Raw genomic sequence first — 17207 nt, 5'->3', positions numbered from 1 at the left:
AGTATGCCAGACACATGCTGTTGGTTGGCGCTAAAGGCTTGGAAAGATGGGAAGTGGTTATTGGTCTATGGGTGGTTTGTACGTCGTGGGTGGTTCCGGTGTTTATTGGAAACCTTTGCGGGCGCCACAAACCTAAGGTAATCCACGAAGATTGGTTATAAGTACGTGTGGTTAATGCGCAGCTCGCATTTTTGCCTTGGAAAGATTTATGACCCAATGTTGTATTTTCTCCTTACGAAGTGACGCAAATAAAAAAATATCGTATTTCTGTAAAATACATTACACTTGCCCAACGGAGCTTAAATGAAATCATTAAATATCATGCTCTGGTTGTGTTGGGAGAATTTTTTTGCGAATGCGCCACTTTTAAAGACGGTTTTACCATTTTATATTTTTTAACTACATTGCATTTGGCAACTGCCAGCATTTTAGTTCAACATTGCTTTTTTTACAAATCTAAGGATGCTTGATTTTATCTAGCGAAATATACATAATTATTCTGAGACAAAAATATTTATTTTGTACATATTTCAATTACAGTCTGGATATCAACTGACTCGAACAAAATATTCCTTAGACATATCAATGTCTACTTTTATACAAAATGCTAATCAAATAAGAACCACTATTATAATTTTATTTCTTTAGTTTCGATTATTTCAAGGGAATTGTATTCAAAGGTGCATGGGTATGTCTACAAAACGATACAAGAATTTTAGGAATCTCACAAGCATAGCTATCGGCCTTACATCGTTAAGATATGCACGCAGCCATAATTTGCATGCATTCCAGCAACACCGCGGCTTTATAAAGTAATAAACCATATCTTAGATACCTAGTCTTGGTGCGGATAGCGTTACGTAGAAATCGTTATGATGTCGGATCTAATGACTGAGATAAGCAGCTATACATTACGTAAGGCGATGTGCGTATAAAAAACATACAAGTGACTTTGACAAGCTACAATTTTCGTATTTTGGGATTTGTTCAAAGCCTATCGTATCCGGCCGAAGATTTATGACTATTTAAAGTTTCAAACTTCCTTCTGAGGCAGCGGGTTGGCTCACAATGTAACCCAGTGATTTTTAAACTTTTTGAATTACTTTGTTTTCAAAAAAAGCCAGGCCCACCGGAAGCACCGCATGTTATATTGCCATAACAATATAAGCTTGTGGTGTTATTCAATGAAAGACACACACACATATGTGCGTAACAACTGTAATCTAGCCCATCTGAAGCTGCTTTTTGACCCACGTTTATGGCTTACATATATTTAGTACATCGAAAGCCATCGCAGACTCTTCACCGAATCTGTAGATCAATGATGGAAGGCAACCAACAAAAACCGAAAGTTTTTTATATCATTGATCGACAGATTCAACGAGTCTGCGATGGCTTTCGGAGTACTAATGATACGTAAGCCGTAATTGTTGGGCAAAAAGCAGCTTCAGAAGGGCTAGATCACCGTTGTTAACACATATATGTGTGTGCATGTTTTATTGGTAATAAACATTTTTTCCATCGTCTCACTAACACATGCGGCGTCGCAATCTATTTATTATTTTTTGGGCCACCGTAAACCAAATAAAATTCCTCAACGAGACACTAAGAAAATCAAAAACACAATAATGCTATAATTAATAGTTTAGGGTCTTACCGTTCTTCGAGCTTTTTGCGTTGCAGGCGAGTGGTAGGTTGAGTGGGATGTAATGTTCGTGGTAACAAACTATGCGCAGAAACTCGAACTTGAACTCGTACAGCACCTAGGGAAAAATATTGACGTTAAAACTTTTTAACGCAACTTGACCAAAATATAAAATGGGAGAGAGAGGATATGGCTCAGGTAATCTGTTCGGTACTTGCTTTTTAAGAAGCATTTCCCCTTTTTTGGATTTGCCATTTTTGTAGAACATACGACAAAAACTGATATTATTGATTTGGGTTTAACTCTGCATAAAATTGCAAAATTAAAAGCCCGTATCAAAGAGTGGAAATGTGGAATAATATTTAAAAAAATGAGGTTTAAATGTTTTAAGCGGCGCTTGTTTAAATTCGCTTTAAAAGTTTAAAGGCAATTTTTAGTAAATTGCATAGTTTACATACAATGAAACTTAATAGTTCTAATATTTTAATGATTTTTGATGTACAGCCTTTATTACACAGATTTTTTTTACCTTGCAGTCATCAGGGTTAATGTTGTCCATGTACTGGTTGATAAGTTTGAACACGAAGCCTCGGTCAATGTAAGTGAAGCAACTTTTGATGAAAGTAGCGATGCTGAGGTTGGCGTTGTGCACTTCAGTGTAGTTGCTCTACGCAAGAAAAACAATGTTACAACTAGATACAAACAATTCAACAAAACATTCTCGAAGAATAAGTTTGGAACCTGAATTAAGTAAAATTTCACCAACTAAAGTTTAAAGTTTTCCTTCTTATACTTCACCTGACAACTATAACACCGGTGCGCTAGTTAACAATTAAGTTCATAATATTGGATTTTGGTATAACAATTAAATGTTGATTTGAATGCAAATTATTACATAATTCTAATATTTGTTCATTTGTTTAATAAATGATGTCAAGTCTTAACTTTCCAATTATTGTCAAAAAAGAGTCGTTAACGACACTACAAAGCTTAAGAAGCACTTTCCACTGGGTTAATGTTTCCAATCAAACAGCATTAACCATAACTTACCTTCCACTTCTTGGTGATATGAGGAACAGCCGCCGTACAAAAGCTCTGAACTCCGTGTTGGAACGAAACCGGGAACCTCTCGTTACGCTTCAACTTTAACCTGGGGGCAAAGAACAAGGAGGTCAAATTTATATTACATGCCGATACCGGCTGGGGTAAAATAAGCGTAATTTTCTGAATAAAATTTGCCTTGAAAGTTAGACAACGCTCATTGAGTTGAAAAACACGACAAAGTTCCCATTTTATTTTGGAATCGAATCGCCACCGATTCAGCTTAGTATCGACAAGCACCGATACTACAACTTGGTATCGGGTATCGGCTCAGATCCGATAATATATTTTATTATTTTTACATTATCGGAAATCACTAGGTCAAGGGGTTAGGTAGGAGACAACGCTATATCAGCAAGCATACACAACACAAGCAGGATGCCACTCACTTCTGCGTCATGATGAGATGTTGCGCCATGCTCTTGACGATGATTTGTAAGAAGAATGAAGAGTGTAGGAGGAGTTTGTTGGTGGTGAGGAAGTCGGTTGCTGTGGGGCGCAACATCGCTTGGATGCCGTTTGCAAGTTGCTCGTGAACCGTCTTGCTCTTGTAATCCTTGTACTCAGGAACCACGAACATAAACTGGGGGAATTATAAAGTTGGTAAAATGTGAAGACATTTAGTGTAATATTTTGTTGGAAAAATGCCTTTTTAAAGCAAAATTGAAAATTTGTCAATCAATGATTTGCCAGCATTATAAATCTTGTTCAGCATTTTAGACCCATAATTTTACCTGCCTAAGTTTGAGCTGAAATACAAGAGGGTTTGTTATACTATATATATATTTTTTTATTAAATCAGAGAAACGAACTTACAAAATATTCGCATGTGCAGCCAAACAGGGAAATACGAGGGTTGTTTACTGTGAATGCACTCTTGCTGCCAAGCTTTGTGTAATGGTGTTAATTATAAAATTGTTTGTCCGCCAAATATTCAAAAAAACAAGTTTGGATCGCAAATCCAGGCTGAAATTTCTATATTAACTTGCTATAAAATCAGCAGCGATACCAGCCTAGTATCGGACTAGTACCGATATTCCAAGTTGGTATCGCGTATGATCCAATATTAGCAAATAGCCGTACTAAATGGGTGGTTTTAATGGCATTTAAATTTAGAAATTTTGTTCAACCAATTTTGAACTAATATTGATTTTTGGCATGGCTTAAACTAATTTCACCGACACTACCCGGGACGAGTGCCGACACTACCACAGGCAGGGTTTTTTTAAGGTTTGGTTTGGGTGACCGCGAAGTAGTTTTAAGAGACCGCAAGTGTTTCATTTAAATGCCAAAAAGTTGCAAGTCCAAAATTTGGGAAACCGCTGGAGAAATTTGACACCTTAAAAAAACCCAAACACCTTAAAAAAACACTGAGTCCACAGGTATTTTATCAAGCACCCCTACTTAATAGTAACAAAATCAATGTCCAACCTTGATATATTGCTGCAGAAGTCGTTCCTTGTTGTGTTGGTGACAAGACGCTACAGCGTGTATGAGCGTCTTCATACAACTGGCCTCTGCATTAGGAGTCATCCCGTCAGCTGTCATCAGATGCAGAAGTTGTGTGAGGATTGTGGGAAGATGACGAATCAAAGCGCTGTGGTCGGCAGCAAGCAAGCCCTGAAGAAAAGATGGTCGGTTGGAGGAAAAATGTAATGCGTAGTTTTCAAAAGCTTAAAGGTCATTTCCATGGAAACGATTACTTTGTAATCGCCTGTGTAGCTCAGTTGGGAGAGCGACGGTGTGACTGAGGTCGTGAGTTCGAACCTCACTGTAGGTTATTTGTTTTGTTAAGCCTTGTACTACAATCCAGATCAGGCTAACTGATGTCGTTATTCCAAAAAACTATTCCCAAGGCATCTTGTTTACTATATATGGGTGCCGTTACCGTTAGTACCACCCCAAAACGGCTTGATCACAGAATATACATTATGTATGTTTCAGTTTCCTGAACTTTTTAAAAACTGATCTCAAAAACCAAATTTTTATTTTATATTTTGAAAATGATTTCTAACTGTTTTAATATAGCTATTCCCAAAATAATGTTTAAATCTTTAAAGGTTATTTTTCCAAGTTGATAACAACTACAAAGAAAAAAATCAATGTACGCAATACTTGAAACGCATGAAGAGCCTCGTATTAAGCCCACTAACTCTGTATATACAGGGTGTTAAAATTTAATTGTAACTTGCTCATAATAAGAAAGCTAAAAGCAGTCTAGGTGGACTTTAAACGGGAGAATAAGTAATCCTCTAGTTGTTTTTAAACTTTATCTTAAACTTGGTGATAATAACAACACTTAAATCTACGCAATACTTAAAATACACGAAGAGCCCTTGTATTAAGCGCACTTAACCCCAGGTGCTCACCTTTAGATACTTGACGATGTCTGTTTCGTTCCCGTTGCTCGCGAACCTCTGGCAAGCCTCGAAGAAGTTAATGATGTGTTGATCTTCGGTGTAAACTGTGGATGCGAGAGCCAGGTTCACTCGGAACAATGGCTTCCCTCCGTCAACCCACTTCACTTCAGAAGAGTGCTGCAATAATGAGGAACAAACCGGTAAAATTAGATAAAAAATAGAAAAAATGCAGTTTAAAACCTTTTTCTTAATAAAATATTACTTTACACTTTTAGAACATCACTTAGCGTATGTGCAATTAGGTAAAATAAATTCTGTAAACAAAATATAAAAGTAATTCGCCCTCAACATAGTCTTTTGTAAATTTTGCATTACCGGAATCTTTCGAAATAATTAATCAACAATATCACAATAAATTTCATTCAACTTGTATATGGAATGAAATTGGTCTTATTGGTGTTAAGATTAATGTTTCGTCCAACGTTCATACCATTTTTAAAAATCACACAATTTTCGGAATTGGGCTTGGATAGTATTTTATTAGCTTCCTTGTGTCAAGTGACTGACATTGCGTCACGTCCCAATGCTACTGTACAGGTCATCGACTTTTAAATGGACGATATTTGATTTGGTGATTTACCGTGAAAAGATATTAATTGACTGGCGGGAGGTGGCAGCCAATAGTAAGTATAGAATGATATGAATGAGTGGTTTGTCTATTTAGGGAAAGTGGGGAATGGGGAAATTGTCTGTATTCGCCCTTCTTAAATGTTCAACGTACAAACCAACAATAGTGTTTTGCAAGCAACTTTTAATGTAAATATCTCTCATTACGGACACAGAGACAGATACATTTGTGGGTCAATGTACATAAAATATCTTAACTCAAAAACCAAACATTACTGTGTTTTTCTAACATACATAAAAAAACCTTAAACACCATGTCAGCGGTCGAAAAAGAAACCTAGACACGCATATAAACAAAAATCAGTCAAATTTTCATGAAAAAGTCAAAACCAAATTTCGTGTTTGCGTTTTTGTAACATTTAGAAAAACCCTTAAACACAATCCTAGGAGCCCAAAGAGACTCAGACACGCACACAAACAAACTAAATTAGTCGAAATTTCGTAAGCAAATTAAAAACTTCCAAAAACTTTTTGGCAGCAGACTGAAGGTCTGGACGAGGGGCGTTGCCACAAAAAAAAACTGGAAAGCTCAAATCCAGAAATCCCAATTCTCCCTTAAATTTCCGGAAACGCGTAAATGTCGGCAACAGCGGCTGTGGCCTTTACTTGAATTACCCGAAGTCGACTTAAAACTTCAGCGTTTTGCTTGTAAAGTGCGCAATCAATGGCAGGGCAGCGGAACTCCTTATATGGGGTGGTGGAAACTTGCCAGCGAACCCCGTGACTTCCTACACAACGATTACTTAAAAGTGATTGCAAGCCAGGTGCTGTTTGCCCGCACCAGCCAAGTTAACCTGCACATCAAACGGCCAGAAAATGAGGCCAAAAACAAGAAGAAACAGCCCTCCTATTATTTCCAAACAATGTTTTTGATTTTTTTTTCAAAAAAACGATGTTTAGATTGAGTTTATTTACTTGTTTAGGAAACCTTTTTTCAATTTGTTTTGCAAATGAATTTCAAAGCCAAAAAGGTCGAGTAGATAGACATCATCTTGATTAAGACGTTTCGATATGAGCTTGTATCATCTTCAGTTAATATGACTGAAAAGTTAATCAAAGTCATTTAGAAAAGGTGGGACGCACATTTATTATCCTGAGTTTCTATAGTCGGTGAATTGATTAGAACAAATTGCGTCCCACATTATATAAATGATGCTTTGATTAACTTTTCAGTCATATTAACTGAAGATGATACAAGCTGGTATCAAAACGTCTTAATCAAGATGCTGTCGATCTACTCGACCTTTTTGCTTTGAAATTCGATATTAAGCTACATTACAGATCCGTGCATACGTTTTGCAAAACAGAAATGCGCCCAAAGTTTGGGCCAAAAAGAGAGCCGGCATCATGCGCAGTGGCCGCAAAACGGACCAATTACGCGATGCAAGGGCTTACATGAAAGCTGCGAATGACGGCCGTAATACTTTAGCTATTGCTGCAATCAGAAATTCCAATCAGTGTGACCTTCCTGTACAAAAGGCCAAATCTCTGTGCGTATAGTTCCGCCTCTAGTTTGCACAAAATACGACCAGGGGTTACTTGCCGCGTTGCAACAAAAATAATATGGGCCGGAGTTTGTTTTAAATATTATGGAAGTTTGTTTGTGATTCTCCAAATAGCTCACAACAGTCGGTAAATTGCTAATCGCTTCCTGAGTTAAACACTTGCTTAAATATTTACTTTTGGTGACTTTGCTCATTGGAAGTCGTGGTATCGTACGTTAAAGGTGTTTAAAGCTTTATTACACATCATTTGACTTCGTAAAGTACAAATTAATCAAATTAAAGGAAAAAAGTAGCGTTTAATTTGAACCTTAAGCGATTTATTGCCTTAAGGTGGTGATTTAAATCAACAGTAGTGGCCCGCCTAAACGGAAATAACTAATTTTGAAGATCTGAGTGGATATTACTGCGTACTTTGCTTTATTCAGTCACTGGTCTTATTACTATGGTATTATAGATTATTCTGCTTTAGATATTGTTGCTTTGTAGGTCTTATTGTGTGTTTCCAATGTAGGGTGTCTGTTTTTACGTAATGGGCGAAACAAAAAAACTTTTCAGATCACAAATAGGTTACTTTTCTTATAATTCGCCTTGAACAATTTAAGCATTAAATTTACTGACTCCAAAACATCTACAGCTCCAAAACATCTACCGCCTGTAAAAATTAAAAACATTTTTGAATACTTAGTTCGTGCGAGTTTTACTGGAGTGAGTAGAAATTTAACGAACATTTTTTTTCTTTATATTTCCGACCATAAACAGCATACATGGACGACGGTGTTGAAATGTTTTAACATTCAACTAAAAAATGGGGTTTGTCATAACAATAGAACACTAAGCTTTACATGCAAATATACAAGTTCAAAAATTTGAAAAAACTTTGAGCAGTTTCTGCGACAAATTTCTTATCGAGTGACTTGGCAGAAAGGAACACATAAATAGGCTGCTGCGGAAAAAATCGGTGGCAATTTGAAATCCGGCTTACAAGGAGAGATTTACGCACTTGGGGATCGAGAAAGTAGCTTTAATCACTCGATTTGGCGCCTCACATGCAACTGTAGCGAACAGGGGGTCATCAGGACAAATTAATCGCTTTGGAACAAACGATTGGTCGGGTTTCCTGGCCGATTTCTAAAGAAGCCGGCACCCTTTTCAATACGTGTAAGGTTGAAAACTGGCTTTTAAAAGGGTAAAAAAGGGAACAGGCTGGTTTTTAATTGACATGCCATTTAATAACAACAATTAGGAATTTACATTATACCATATAGAGATGCAAAAGTTGCTGAGAAGCTGGCCCAAAATAAGGAGCCGGCTGACTTGTGGCCATGAATACTGGCCTACTAAAGGCGAACTATTTGGCCCTGAACGAAAACGCCGACAAACACTTCCGCATTGATCCGATGCGCGGAAGGTAGGTATCCGGAAACACAAGTAAGAACCGGATGAGAGGAAAGGAAACATCAACAATTACAAGCCAGGACAAGTTATTGGGTTACTCTAGGACTCCAATCGCAGTGAAAATACGCTAATCCAATAACTAAGGATGAAAAAGGTCGCGGAGAAAAGGCGCTAAAACGGTATTAACTAAACCCTGAGAAGAACTTTAACAAACCCATAAAATTATATAGGTTTTAAGTTGCAATAAATTAATGAATAAACAGCACTAGTATGAATTCATAATTTTCTTTTAAATACACAATAAAATGTACACGTTAGGGTCATGGCAAAAGTTACCTTCTAAAATTGTCATATTAATCTTTTGGGCGAATTAATCATAGATAGGGAACCACTGCGTTAATATATACAACTAACGTAAACCAGGCGATATTTTTAACCCTCAACTAAGTGTCCAAATTATCTTTACTAAAGAAATGAGATCTTTCACTTATAAAAATGTCATAAAACAGGGGCGGGCAACATACGGCCGGGTCCGGCCCGCGACGGGATTTTGAGCGGCCCGCAGACATGTTTCCGGTTTTACATGATAATGTGGCCCGCGGCTACAGTCTGCCGCAAACCCCCACTACTAGCTTACTATTACATAATAATCTTTGTATATGGCCGTATTTGTCCTAATTCTAAATAGAGAAATCAGGTGGTACTTTGACCTGATGAAGCACGGTTGTGCGAAAGCTTGTCGAGAATCAAATACAATTTGTCTTTATACAGTGCCACCTGATTTCTCTATTACATAATAGTGATTGTTAGATCTTCTTAAGTTCTTCGTTTTCTTTGTGTTTTTAGATTTTTGTGTTGGGTTCAAATTAGATTTAGAACTAATATTTTCCATGGATTTTGCCAAGAAACGTAAAGTTGAAAACGAGTGTCGCGAATTGGGGCTCTTTCGGTTTGATACGTAGAAGGTAACGCTAAAATCTACAAATACCCGCGCACACCCCAACGCATATTATTTGGGTTAGGGACTGGGGTCCGGGTTAGCGTTTGAGTTTGGGTGGGTCAAGTATAATTATATTTATTATTAATAATAATGCTTGAGGCACCCAAACTCAAACGCTAACCCGCACCCTAAACCAAATAATATGCCTTCCGGTGCGGTATTTGTGGATTTTTATTTTTTTGTGTTGCTTTATACGTATCAAAACGAAAGCGACCTTAACAAGCATTGGATGTCCAAATACTTTTTCACTCAAGTCGTCAAGAAAGCAGTATGTTTGCTGTGCAATGAAAGTGTTGCCGTGTTTAAAGTGTACAACATTAGCCGCCATTATGTATAAGTGAATAAATGCACGATTGGTATATCGATTCAGGAATCCGGCCCACCAAGTACTTCATTTTACCATATCGGGCCCGCCGACTGGAGAAGTTGCCCGCCCCTGTCATAAAAGGTACGATGATTGACCAAAATTGAGCCTCATTTATCACTTTTAAAAGCTATTTTTTCTCAAGGAAACGTATATAGCGCCCTGAAGTTTATGTTTAATTCTCATACGCAAGTAACTTGATATTGTCATGGTTCCTGTGCATTTTCCCTTGGGTGATGTTTTCAACGAACTGGCATTGCGTCAAACCGCTGATTTTACAAGTTCAAATGACAGAAACAACATTATTGAAAGAACGCCAACTGGTATTGAATGTTTGATGGTTGGCCAAGACCGATTCAAATGCCAAGTGCCCAGCGACATCAAATGACACTAGAACGTAATATTCAAAGGAAGTTGTCTACATTTCCTGAAGTCAGTGTCCCCTCCTTCATTTAACGAACGACAAAATTGTAGTTACGGTTGCTTTTACAGCGAGAAAAAACATTCAACGGGAAAATTATGGCGACATTGGCGCCTGAAACCTTTTTACCTGCACATTTATGAAACGAAATATATGGAGGTTGTAAGAAGAACCACGTTTGAAAAAATTATTTTCTAAAAAATATTTATATTTAGTCAATGTTAGCGATTTTAAGGACACTTTGTACGGATATATATAATGAATTTTAAAGCCAATTCCTAAATTTTTAAATCCAATACTTAATACTGAATTTTAAAGTAAAAAAACCTTGTAAATTATCTGGAATTGTGTTCCACCTTTTATAAGGTTTAGGTGTGCGTCAGTCATATTAACTGAAGATGATACAAGTTCGTATCGAAACGTCTTAATCAAGATGTTAGCAATTCAAGTACAGGGTTTGATATTTAATCGTATTACAACCTTTAAAATTATGACGTTAATAATGTGCATTGTATTATTGGAACGTTTACACAATACAATCTACATTTGAATGAGCTTTGGTATTAATTCTGTAAAGTTGGTAATTTTCGACCTTCATAGACGACTCCAAGTTAATAAGAGAGTGAAGATGCTTTAAAAAGGCCAAAACGTTGTTTTTCAACCATAAAATATAATTTTTAGTCGAATACTGATCATTTGGTCAAAAAATGGTCACAACTTTATTCGACGACGCAGGTTTCGCAATGACGTAATCACGTGCTTATGTGACGTAATTCGACTTTTTAACCGATAACGTAACCAGTTAACCGCATTGTTGGAGATACGTGAGCTGCGTGGTTCGAGGGTCATTGTAAGGTGGCGAGGTTACTTGGTCATAAGCGGGTCAGTGGAGGGTCAATTTTGGCGGTTGAATGGAAAATGCAAGGTGGACAAATTATGCTTTGAAACGAAGTGATGGGAAGTTTTAGGAGGTTGGGAAATTCCGCGATTGACGTAATAAATGATATCAGGGCTGTGGGTGCTAAGTTACGAAAGGTTTGAACCAAGGCTGGGAAATATGAGGCATGAATTACATTTAATATAACTCACTTTAGTTTATTTCAATAAACAAAAGAGCAAAGAAAATAACACATTTTTATTTATAAATATTACGGGGAAATGACTTTGGCATTTTGTTTTTATATTCAACGTTCCCAATTAACAAAATAATCACTCAAAACTTTCCTAAAACATTTACCATACATTCAACACTTATGGGACCCCTTCCTTATTACCCGTTATTGTAATTTGTTACCAACTTAGATTACTCTTTTTGTCATAAACGACTTTTAAACAAAATAGTAAAACAGCTGCATTTTAGAAAGCGTTGTGAAATAACGGGATTCAGTGAAATATTGTTTTGTATCTTGGGAATTGCGCCTCATAACATATTTGCCACAGGTCAGTTCTATTTTTTATGCAACTTACAACAAAAAAGTTCTTCAGTCGTGAAACCGCCACTTGATTGTTGGTAAATCAATAAAAAACACCACATAATCTTATAAAACAGTATTTGTAAAATGGCGGAGTTCAACTCATTTCTTTGCACAAATTAAAACGACAGAAACATTCATCAGTCGGACAAAATTTCGCCGAATACTTAAGAAGTTTAATTTAAAAACAACGCCCGAAAACCGTTTCAATCCTTGTTTGATCGCTCATTTCAAGTCACAAGTTGCGCAATTCGGCTTGTGGTAATGCAATAGCGGTGGATTGCCCGCTGTGTTGAGCCTTGTGCGTGCACTTGGCACAAGCCCCGTGTGTGAAATATTGATGTTATTTATGTCCACCGCAGCTGCATTCAACCATGGCTGGCATAGGGAGAAATGACTGGCGTGTGAATGCCAACTTTACCGGCGCATTACGTGATGTGGCCGTTTTAAAAGAAGGAAACCGCAAGGTGAATTAACTTTGGGACTCTTTGAACGATCTTGAAGCTAAGAAAAGTCAATTTGTGGTGTTTTTTAATATAACTTTTAAAAACTTAGCCCCGTAGGGCAGTGGTTCGCAAACTTTGTTTAGCTTGCGGCAAGCCCTGTTTCCAATAGAGTGTGTATTTAAGGATCACATGCTTCTGCGTAAATATTTGTAACATAAATAGGTTCTTTTTAAATTCACAAAAAGTTACACGTCACACTTTTATTAACAGTTTACCTATTTCTGGCCTTGCCATATTGTCACGTTATAAAATGTTATTTTGCAGAACGTGTGTCGCGAATATTTTCTGTTTTTTTTTACTGAACCATAAGCTAAAAAACTTTTAAGAACCACTGTTCTCAACAAATCAATAGGAATTTTTGTATTGTCAAATTTACATCAACCGATATATATAAGTTTTTTAGGTTTTAAGCAAAATATTTATCCAAATGTTTTAGGTAGATTATATTCTTGTGTAAATCGTATACAAGCCTAAATGCCTGTGCAATATATTAAATCATATTAATACAGAACTAAACGTGTTGTGTACTCAGTTGCGTGACGTTAAACCAATAAATCAACAACAAGTAGTTAATTTCCAGACAAATACAGCGTACCACGAGGTTCACAGCCTGACTGCATTCCATAATTTGTAGCCGCCAAAGATACACGCCAAATTTTTTTTCGGCTGAAATCCTACGCCAAAATAGGACAATATATACGCCAAAAACGACTGTTTTGTTTTGGCAAATTCACAAGGCCAGCGATATTTCACACCAAATGACGTCACTGGAGGGATTTTGGGCAAGCATTTCACGCCAGATACAACCGATCAAGTTATGTACTTTAGTTGACCCGTGCTCTACAAGCTACCATGACGTCACATGTGACGTTTGCAGTGTCACATACACAAACATCGCTAAACAAACAGACTGTAGTCTGTATTACCGATTGACTTGGCGAAGTAAAAGGTTTTTCAACGTAAGCTTTTCAGACGTAAAGTGTATGTTTTTTAACGATATTTTTCCCGATGACCGTATAGGGTCTTGTTCATGTGTTTTTTCGTATACTTTGTTTTTCAATATTGTTGCATAATAAATATGCGGTTGCTACCAGGCACATTATATTCTGAAAATAAGTTCTGGTATATATTTGTTTGTCCAGCGTTTCGGCTAATTATGAAGAAAGCCTTCATCAGGGAATGACACACATGGCCAACAGGACGCAAAGTAAAATGGCACAAGAAAAAAAAAAATTTTTTTCTTGAATCTAGTCGCAGTGCGTGAATTTGGTCTACATACAAGTCACAATTCTATCACAAGAACCTTAAAATCCGCGTGCCGCGCATTCAATTTCGAGCCATACGTTTGCAAAAGGACTAGTAGACAATCACGTACACAACTTGGCAAAGCTACGGGGGTACTACGTAATACAGCTATTGCTTATACGTAAGCACGCGTTCACATAAATTTCAATAAGCCAAGAGGTCAACAGAACTACTGATTGAAGGTTAATGTCACGCAGCACCAAAGCCCTTCCAAGCCACAGTTAACAACCACCGAGTGATCTGGAGCCAATCACACCAGTAATGAAGCTTTGAATGTGATATCACTCGCCAGCTGTGATGATACAAGCTTTAGGGACTAGAAGTGGACAAAAGGGCAATATAATGACGTATGCATAATGTACAATAAAAATAACTTAGTTTTTTAATTAATTTGAATCTGAAATTGTTTATGTGAAAATAAACGTTATTCTTGATTCCCAACAGGAGAAAATTGCCGTTGGCATAAAACTTGACAGGGTCAAAGTTTTAAGTTGCAACTGTACATTGTTACGTCACTGATCCCCATAGGGGGGTATCTTGATATCCTAAGATCAAATAAAAGGCGTGTGTGGTCTCAGTGTGTAACGTTTTCTCCTAAACCACCGGGATTACGCACAAAGTGGTTTAACGTTTATTCTGGAGCTGAAATGTAAATCCGAAGCCCAGTTGTTCTACCTGGAGTTTGGTTTAAAACTATCACTTTGTTTGTTAAAGGAAATCAAACACATCTAGGGTTTAACATCACTAAATGCTGTAGCTCAGGAATTATTATCAAACTGTTTGCCGCTGCACTCCAGTGAGATTATAAAGTGTGACGCGATATATTTGTTAGTTGGAAAAATAATAATAGATTAGTAACAAGTATACAGACTTTAAAGCACGCTATACATTTTAAGACACCGTATTTATACGGTATTTAATTACCTATTGCATTGTCGCGTACTAAGGATGTTGTTTTACAGAAAAGGCGTTGCGTATCAGCTAATAATGATTTTCAAACTACATCAAGGCGTTTTAAAACGGACTTGTGCTATCATCAGGTAATGAGACTAAATATATCCAAAAATCATTTATAAAAGGTGGGACGAATAACAAAAACCCTACAGTTTCAATCACGCTGCATCAGCCAAGACGTTTTAAATATACAAACATCATCATAAGTATTGGGCGTTGGTGGATTCCCGATTGAAGCTATAAATAGGTCGGTCAAATTCAAATCCTCGGTGATACAAGACAACCACGTCTCCATAGGATATCATTGCACACAAGTGAATGGGACCAAGTATAAGGGAAGTGCTTTTTGAATGGACGGACGTCGGAAGGGCATTAGGTTCCGCACTTAACAAGAAACAGGAACCAAACTGCTGTAAACATGTTAGTTGTGTGCTTGGGGTGAATCTTGGAGCGGAAATCCAGATGTTTGCTTATTGGCGGTATATGGAAATGTTTGTGACATTAATTAATACAACGTTTATAGTGTTTTTTCTTCAATGATTTTTTGTTAAAAAAACTTATTTTTTATATTACTTTTTAATACTGTAATAACGGCTTTATTTTCAATTTCAGGTCTGCCCAAAATATTAGTATAAATCTGGACGCCATAGAACAGATAATCTTGCACAAATAAGGCTGAAAACCAGTCTTATCGCGGAAAACGCAAAATTTGCGTTTAGTTAATTGACAAAACTTATTTACTTTCATCAATTTCATTAAAAAAGGCTTTTATCAATTTCTGTCAAATAACAATGTTGTTTGAAATTATATGGCAAAATGCTTTTATGTTTTTAAAGCCCCAATTTATGGCACTTTATTGGAATAAACACATCTTTTGAAAGCATAGCAGAGTGCCTTTGAACGGTGAAAGGTTTCATCAACGCGGCTTTTAACAGAGAGAAGCCTCAGCGTGGTTTCAAAGTAAAAGAGCTCACAGTTGAATTGAACCTGGAAGGATTTCAAACGTAGCCAAATGACGTTGCGGTGAATGTGGCGTAAGTTGGCTGGAGATCAGAAAACGTGGCCGAAAGTGCTTCATGATAAGTGAGTCGAGTAAATGGAGTCGCATATTTACCAGTTGCTTTAAACGCACCTCGAAAAAACATTTCAAAGCAGCGAAAAACAAATTCTTGAATGGGCGAAAACAACTTCAAGCACATAAGCGACGCGACAAAAACAACACGCGACACGCGACAAATATCAAAGCGACACATTCCTTAAAATCGACAAAAACGCGTTGGATTCAAACTCCTGGAAGTACGAATCAAGTGGCAATCTGTCAGTCAAGCCTAGATTTCATGTCGCCGGTCGGGGGTGTCTGACTGGGGGAGGGGGAACTGTGACGTAATCGTGTCATGTGCTGTGACGTCACATAGTGTCACGTGTTTGGCGCCGGCACCGGGTACTGGTGGAAGTTACAAGTCATTGAAAGTCAAGAAAGTTGTTGTTTGATGCGGTCAAAGTTTACAAATGTTTGTCCAGTTGTTTTAACTATTTATAATGGATCAAAAATAGAGTTGGTTTGATTTGGTCGTAAAAAAATGTCAAAGCCGCTACGGAAAAGAACATGTCATTTTGAATATTTTTTTGTGTAAAAAATTTACGTTTTTACTGTTTTCAAAGATAAAACCAGATTTAAAAAAGATTCAGCCCCAAACTGGTCGTACCGATTAAACCTTGGAACTTTTCACCATTGTTTTTTTGATAAAAATTCCATACCATTATCAACATTGATTCCAGAATGCTTGTTAAGTATTGGAAAACGATCGAAAATGGACTGTTTCAATTGCACTCGACACAATTGTGGAAACCATACACATGCAATGGTTCGGCTTATTTACATAAAAGTTGTTCCCTTCCTATTGTAGAGGTGCCCATTGCAAGGTAACCGGTCATTTAATGGTTTCGACGAATGCGAGTCATCAGTATTTTGCATGGAATTAAGATACTTTAAAATGTGTAGGAATGCAAATTAAGATCGCAAACAATAACGTCACCTGTGCGATTGCGTCACCGGATAAGGAGAGATTCTCAAACTGTGCCCAACTCTGTAAATGCAAAACTTTTCACGCTTTTCAAGAATTCTATTTAGACATGTCAAATGTTTCAAAAGTTACTACAAATAGGACGACTTCGCCGATTGCGTCACCTCTACAATTGCGTCATGATTCTCAAACTGTGCCCGCGGTGCACTAGTGAGAGATTGTTAAACTTTGGTAAATTCGGAAAATAAGTTGTTTCTATTATAAATAGGCATACACTCAAGTCGCAAGCATTTCAGACTCAAATACGCACTATCCTTTACAAATTAATAATATTGGAACACATATATATATTTTCGTGTGTTAAAAGCGATTGTAATGTTTTTATATCGTTGTTCTGTTAAAAGTGAACCGCGAAACATGTTTTTTTAGTGCCTCGCAAGCAGAACCACTGCGTTAAAGTCAAGCTCT

The 17207-nt window shown here is 37.1% G+C and overlaps 1 protein-coding gene across 1 annotated transcript in view; it reads right to left on the bottom strand.

The window, feature by feature from the left end:
• Window positions 1–17207, bottom strand: part of LOC146146538 (dedicator of cytokinesis protein 9-like) — a 121980-nt gene that overhangs the window by 45153 nt on the left and 59620 nt on the right. The window contains exons 20-25 of the mRNA XM_083388357.1: window positions 5116–5283; window positions 4178–4366; window positions 3136–3329; window positions 2696–2795; window positions 2175–2312; window positions 1658–1763 (exon numbers count right to left, since the gene is read on the bottom strand). Coding sequence (XP_083244483.1) covers window positions 1658–1763; window positions 2175–2312; window positions 2696–2795; window positions 3136–3329; window positions 4178–4366; window positions 5116–5283 — 895 coding nt within the window. The remainder of the gene's footprint in view (window positions 1–1657; window positions 1764–2174; window positions 2313–2695; window positions 2796–3135; window positions 3330–4177; window positions 4367–5115; window positions 5284–17207) is intronic.

This window comes from Ascidiella aspersa, chromosome 4, assembly GCF_963924565.1.
Source record: "Ascidiella aspersa chromosome 4, kaAscAspe10.2, whole genome shotgun sequence".
Classification (NCBI taxonomy): Eukaryota; Metazoa; Chordata; class Ascidiacea; order Phlebobranchia; family Ascidiidae; genus Ascidiella; species Ascidiella aspersa.
This window is presented reverse-complemented; position numbering and strand designations above follow the sequence as displayed.